Source organism: Salminus brasiliensis, chromosome 12, assembly GCF_030463535.1.
Source record: "Salminus brasiliensis chromosome 12, fSalBra1.hap2, whole genome shotgun sequence".
Lineage (NCBI taxonomy): Eukaryota > Metazoa > Chordata > Actinopteri > Characiformes > Bryconidae > Salminus > Salminus brasiliensis.
In genome coordinates this window covers 13128944-13135821 of record NC_132889.1, presented here as the reverse complement: position 1 = coordinate 13135821, position 6878 = coordinate 13128944, and the positions used below count along the sequence as shown (strand labels likewise).

Sequence of the window (6878 nt, the reverse complement as noted above, 5' to 3'; positions counted from 1 at the left end):
GACACTAAACCTCTGGGTTTGGAGACAGCTAATGAGTGGTTGGTGGCTTAATATCAGGATATTATGTTCAAGCACACAGCCCCCTCAATCCCACGGGAGTAAATCAGTTGTACTGTTTTCATCTGGCAAGCACAATCTGAGTCAGGACAGCAATGCTGTCGTAACGCACACAATTTAATTCCCATTTACATACTTTCACAGAGATGGTGATTCATGTTGATGCATCATGGCAAAGTATCTGTGTTTCAATTACCCACGCAACAAGGGGTGCTTTAGCAAAGGCGCTCAAAATGAAATAACGCGTGTTACATCAGGATCATAAAAGCACACCAATGCAAATGTGCTCTTTTAGGAACGAGACGAACGCAACAATTAAAAGAATTATGATACTACGGAGAGCAGAGGCTAGGGTGTCATCGTGGTTTCATTTTCAGAACAGCAATTTGAAAGCAGTAATAATGCCTCTGTTTTGGGATGTAACTGACAGCGCTGCAGCAAGCGCTCATTAGCGGAGGACAAATATTGTGACACCAAAAAAATAAATAAATAAATAAAAAATAGCCTAAGGCACAATGTTCACATACAGTGAAGGGAACTAGCACAACATGTACAACCATGTCTTAAGCATTTCTTTGCTTAGATATACAGTCTTAAGAAAAAACTTTGGACCTTTATTTTTATCATGTGCTTCATGTTTACTGCCCAGAATAAATGTGACTAGATAAAGTATAGTGTACAATAGTATAGTATAGGCAGTGTTTACCACTGTAGCTCATATCTATTACAAAGCAGAGTGCACTGAATCCAAGGAAAAAGTGAGCGCTAGCAAGGATCCGACAGGACACTGAAATAATGCCACTGCTCTCAAGCTTCTTTATTTTACTCCGACAAAACTAGTGCCAGCCTATTACAGTGATGTGAACAGAGCCAGAGAGATGGGACTGATGACAGTCTCCCACACAAAAGCTTACAAGCTAGAGGGGCCACATCAGCAAAGAATGAGAGGGGCCTTACATGTGAGATGAGCAGATGGAAGGTGGCTCGTGGCATAGCCTCTGATCATCACTCAGATCATGATGAAAGCCTCTAAGAGTAAAGTCCTGAGAGAGAAATGGAATCCTAGGTCGATACCAAGAGAACTACATGTATGGGAATCTCAGAATGATACCAAGAGAGTGACGGGGGAAAATACAGAGATTATGACTGCAATTTTTGCTAGGTTTCATCGAGCTTTTGAGTATTTCTACACTTCATTCACCATCAAATTAAAAAAAAAAATGCCTGTTTATACCTGGCATTAACATGCCTTTTTGGTGATCGGATCACATTCGCATTTTACTTGTCCGCAAATGTTAAAATAATAACTATTTATGACTGTTTTTAATGGTTATTTAAATGGTTGGTTTAATAAAGTATGCAATCAAAAATGTTCTTTGGAAAAAAATACAAAAATGAAAAATGTAGGGCGTCAGTGAGCTCCATGGTATCTGTGCTCACTATTGCCGATACAGATACAGTGTGTAAGTGCCAGTACGCTAGTAACTTGGTCAAGGGTGCCAGAGCTTTTGCATAAGACTCTATGGCTAAGAATAAAAACAGATAAGCATGTACCAAAGCAATGGCAAGAATAACACTAGTAGTTTTCCTCCAATGCCACACACATACTTCATTAGAAATGCCGCAGTGAACCCCATTGTATATACAAATTGGAGTTTGTACATCCCAGAAACTGACGGAATATTCATCTCTGTTTCCATAGGGTTTGGCTCTGTGACACAGTGACACAGTAAGGACCGCTGAGGTGATTTCGCATGTGTACATGTAATGTCTTAGCTGAATCGAATCCACTCTGCTCTCACAGCAACGGCTCATTTGTAAGCAGCATCTAATCCTCAGCAGTACTGTCAGGATCTCATGCATTTAGATGAGCTGAATAAAAATATGTATTAGTAAAGTATCAGTATCTAAACTCTCTGGCTCTTTGCAAAGGTTCTCTAAGCACACTAACAGAGAAAACACTTGATAAGACACTCTGCTAAATAAGCTGGTTTCTGTCACTCTAAATTGCATATTTATTGCATTTCTGGAATTTAATTTGGCCATTACAGCCCATGTCCAAACAAGAACAGAGGGAATCATTTTAAACCCTTTAACCTAAACGTAGTTAGAAATGATCGAATCAGCCCATCATAAAAAGAAAAATTGCCAGCCACTCTGCAAGAACAGATTTTGAAGCCCAAAGCACATATAGAGCTCCACACAACATAACCCCTTATTAGAGGGTCTCATAACATTTCTCATCTGCATACTTCTTTTCAATTGGTCACAGAGTTAACAGTAAGGGATGCTGCTGTGGCGCGATTGGCTGACAGCTCGGAGGGGGCATGCAACCTCAGTGATTGAGAAAATCTATAAATAGAACGCACAGGCGCACAAGACACAGAAGCACCTGTCAGCTGTGTAGCGCGCACTTCTACGGCTCCTCGATGGCTCTTTGCAAGCTCTGAGACAAGTGCTGCTCTTCTTCTAGCATTCTCTGCAAAATTCCAAAGCTCTGTTTTCTGACGGGCTCCAGAGGCTTCCAGCTGAGCGCTTGCTGTGCCAGGGTCTCCGAACTTTGTTGGGGTTTTTAACTTAAGACTTTCACAGAGCTACAGGAGAACATGTCTCTGGACGTGAAGGAGAAGACAGAGATACGCCTGGTGTTCATGGGAGCGGCCGGCGTGGGAAAGACAGCTCTGATCCAGCGCTTTCTTCAGGACAGCTTCGAGCCCAAGCACCGGCGTACCGTAGAGGAGCTGCACAGCAAAGAGTACGAGGTGGCCGGCGTCAAGGTGACCATCCACATCATGGACACCAGCGGCAGCTACTCCTTCCCGGCCATGCGCAAGCTGTCCATCCAGAACGGGGATGCCTTCGCCCTGGTCTATTCCGTGGACGACCCAGAATCACTGGACGCCATCAAGAGCCTGCGCGAGGAGATCCTGGAGGTCAAGGAGGACAAGTTCACGCCCATTGTGGTGGTGGGCAACAAGACAGACAGGCTGGGCGAGCGGCGGGTGTCGGCAGAAGACGTGCTCGCCACAGTGGAGCTGGACTGGAACAACTGCTTCCTAGAAGCCTCGGCCAAAGAGAACAACAACGTGCTGGAGGTGTTCCGCGAGCTGCTCCAGCAAGCCAACCTGCCCAGCCGCCTGAGCCCCGCTCTCTGCCGCCGCAGGGAGACCTTCCCCAAGAACAGCGGAGCACGGCCGCCGATGAACAAGACAAACAGCTGCACTGTCTCCTAAAGCTGTGTGGGGACGGGGGTCAGGAAAAAGGGGACGGAGGCACGTCGGTTCGAAGCCCTGAGGCAAGGGGAGGGTAAAGTAAAAGGCTATGAAGCTGAACTCCTGTCAATCTTTGGAACCTTTCAAACCTAGCATCACTGTCATCATCCTAGTATTAAAAACGACAAAGGTTATGAAGATGGACACGGACCGCTCACAATGGGAAGAAAAAAGAAGAAGAAAAGGGGAACTGTGATGGAAAAGCAAGAACTTTTCAACAAGACAGGGGGAGCTACAGTAACCCAGTGAAGCTCTAGTGCTCTGATGCAAGATACGTGTGAAGTGTCAGGCTGACGCAAGTTAAAAAAATAAATAAATAAAGTATCAGACTATAGTCAAGTTGTGTGGGCTGTAGATTAAATATTTATAAATATTTATATAAACATCTGTTCCGTTTTCTCCAAAGTCATTGATTGTATGAAGTTTGCATTGGTTGAAAAGTCACTGCAACAAAGTACTGAGCCATGGTATCCGTTTTAGGTTTGATCTCCAATACATGCTTGTAACCACTCACGTGGACTTTTTATATTCTAAAGACATCTAATATGTTGCACATTTTTTATGTTTTTGTTACTCTATCAACAAATAAATATTTAAGTGTTCAAACATTTCTGACTATGGAATAAATGAGGCATTCGTATGGGCTGGGGTGGCTGCCAACTACTCAATATTACTGGTTTAATACAAGCACAATTATGCATATTTATTATTTTTGGAGCTCACTAGAATCTATTTATTCATATGTACTGATCTGAATTATTTGTCCTAAGGCTTACATGCAATATGTGCATCACGTCCACATATTTACACAAACATTCGTTTCAGGAGAACATACCTATTCTAAAAGTTGTATTAACTGGGCCTTATGATCCAGCATCGCCGTACTTCAGAAACTATTGATTAGGAAATCTATAAACACACCTCTAGACGGTCCTTTCATTCAAGGTTTATGTGGTGGCAAGCTTCTTATTATCTTATTATCCAGCATCTCTGTATTTCAGAACAGCCTAGAAACTACAAACACATAAGCACATACAGTAAGCTTTGAGTAAAAGGACCATCTAGAAGCCTACCGCCCTCTAGTGGTTACCCGGACTCCTCACCTTCCACTACCCACACAACAGTGCAATTGTTATATGCTAGTCAAAGCAGAAATACAGTGAGAGGAAGCTCATGGTTTGTTAATCAAATGCCCACTTTCTCTTCTCCTGATCTTACGGAACATCAGCTGGGTCCCATTGTCCCTTCCAGTAAATTAGACTTTTTTTAATGTAAATATCTGCCAGGTGATTCGCTTCTGAAAATGGAATTTTGGGCCAGAATAAGCAGTCGTCAACTTTCTTTTTTTTTTACCAAAACATGCAGGTCAAAACAGTTACACAATGTGATTGTATAAATGCATTTACAGTATTCATATATTTGTTATGCAAACATACCTCCTAAAACCAGTTCCCTTAGTAACAGCAGCCAATTCAAACCACAGTGCTACTTTTATGCAGTCTGCATGCCGCCTACAGCTGCAGTGGAGTCTGTAAGTACTTGGACAGTGACCATTGTATTTTTTCCCCCTTTGTAAACTATCATGACAGATCAGATTTAAAACAAAGCAGTGAAGTTTTCAGCTTTAATTCAAGCAGCTTAAAGCTTAAATGCTTTAGGACAGTCATTTACTGAGTACCTTTAGATTCTTTGCCAGGTATTTTACTGCAGCAACCTGGAGTTGCTGTTTGTTGATCTGTAGAGTCTGCCATGCTCAGTTGGGTGGCAGTGGCAACTGACTACATTTTATATCTTTTGCTCTTACTCTCAAAACATGCTTGAGAGCACTGATAATATATCCAAACTGACAATCTGATACAAGCTCTATACACATTATAGTAGCCTTGATTCTGCTACTTTAATAAGCAATTTTAGTATCAGTGGATCAATTACCACCAGTGAACCAGTTCCACTGGCAGCCATATATGCTCATGCCATAACAGTGCCTCCACCATGTTTGACAGGCGATATGGTATGCTTAGGATTATGAGTCTTTCCTTTCTTATCTCAGTTCACCATTCCAGTAGAAGCTAATCTTGATTTCATCTGCATAGCATCTGAGATCTTTTCTAGCAACGTCTAATCTGGCCTTTCCATTTCTCCTTCACTTGCATAGACATCTCTTCGGACCGTACATCTAAAAGCTGCCAAATGCAATTTCAACAACTTGGAACAAATCTTGTTGGCCACCTCGACCAGAAAACTACTAAACAGTCAATTGTCCAATTACTTTTGAGCATGTGGAAGTGAAAGCTTTATATAAAAAAGGTCTGTAAATCTTAAGCAGTTCAAGCAATGTTAGAGCCTTTGAATTGATGCTGAACATCCACTGGGGTGGCAACAGTGTTTGTTAATATACTCAGATGTAAACCGGTGGTGATCTGCTCTACATATTACAAAGAGACACACACACACACACACACACACACACACACACACACACACACACACACACACACACACACAAACACTTCTATTCAGCACAGATACACACACACAAAAAGTTTTTCCCCTTTCGAGACAAGGTGTATTGTTCCCCTGACCTGAAAGAAGGAAGTAACAAAAGGGTCAGTGCTCTAGTTCCTCTTAAAAGTTCGGTTAAAACACACAGCTGCCTCTGTCCTGTCCACCAAGCTGCTCGAGCCTTCCACACACTGGGGTGAGTCGTTTTCTGTTCAAAAAAGTAACAATATCTGGTAAAGCGCTGATAATATTTTCAATAAAGTTCAATTCAGTTATTAGAACATGCTTGAAATCCTATGTTTAGAAGGATATGCCAGTTGTGAAAACATGTATGGCGGAAAACTGGTAGGGCTGTTCTAACTCAATGTACTACTGCAGTATGGGCTGCTGTATCCTATAGTGGAGGATCACAGGTATGTTCTGAAATTTTCAAACTCTACATTATACATTCATACATACTTCAACTTTGGATATTTAGCTAATTAAAAGTTATGCTGATGATTAAATGGTCATGGGCCGAGATCAGAAAAACCTGCGGAATCAAAAAACACACTTACAACATAGCTGAAAAAGGTAGTGTTACTTTAAATGACCATCCACTAAAAGGCCTTCATTCAAGGGAATCAAAAGTGGTTATTCTAGAACATTGATCAAAATAACATCTTTACTTTTAAGCATGTGAGAAACAAAGAAAATTAAAGTGAAGTGAGACTTCTAAGAGCAGAACTTGAAGCCATGGTTTTAGAATGCATGTAATGAGAGTAATGGACTAGGAAACGCTGTCTCTGCCCCTGGACTTGGTCTAAGCTCCTCAGTGTCCTCAGAGTTATCCTGAGGAGTTCTGAGCAAGTAAAGGGTCTGTGACCAAACCAAATAGCGGGATCCAAGTAGTGAACAGCCGAAAGAATTTCTTTATGAGGTTCAAGGGTGTATTTTATTCTGCCATCTTTTTCCAGATGCTAGCAAGGGTCTCAAGCTAAAGTAAAGGTAATTTAGCGGGTTTTTTTGTTGTTGTTTTTTTTAGTTTAATAAGACATTAAACACAGC

General features: G+C 41.7%; 1 protein-coding gene across 1 annotated transcript; it reads left to right on the top strand.

Moving 5' to 3' along the window:
* Positions 1–2457: 2457 nt before the first annotated feature.
* Positions 2458–3937, top strand: LOC140574195 (ras-related protein Rap-1b-like). The gene has a single exon (XM_072693946.1). The coding sequence runs from the start codon at positions 2664–2666 to the stop codon at positions 3288–3290; it is 627 nt and encodes a 208-aa protein (XP_072550047.1). The 5' UTR covers positions 2458–2663; the 3' UTR covers positions 3291–3937.
* Positions 3938–6878: the final 2941 nt, after the last annotated feature.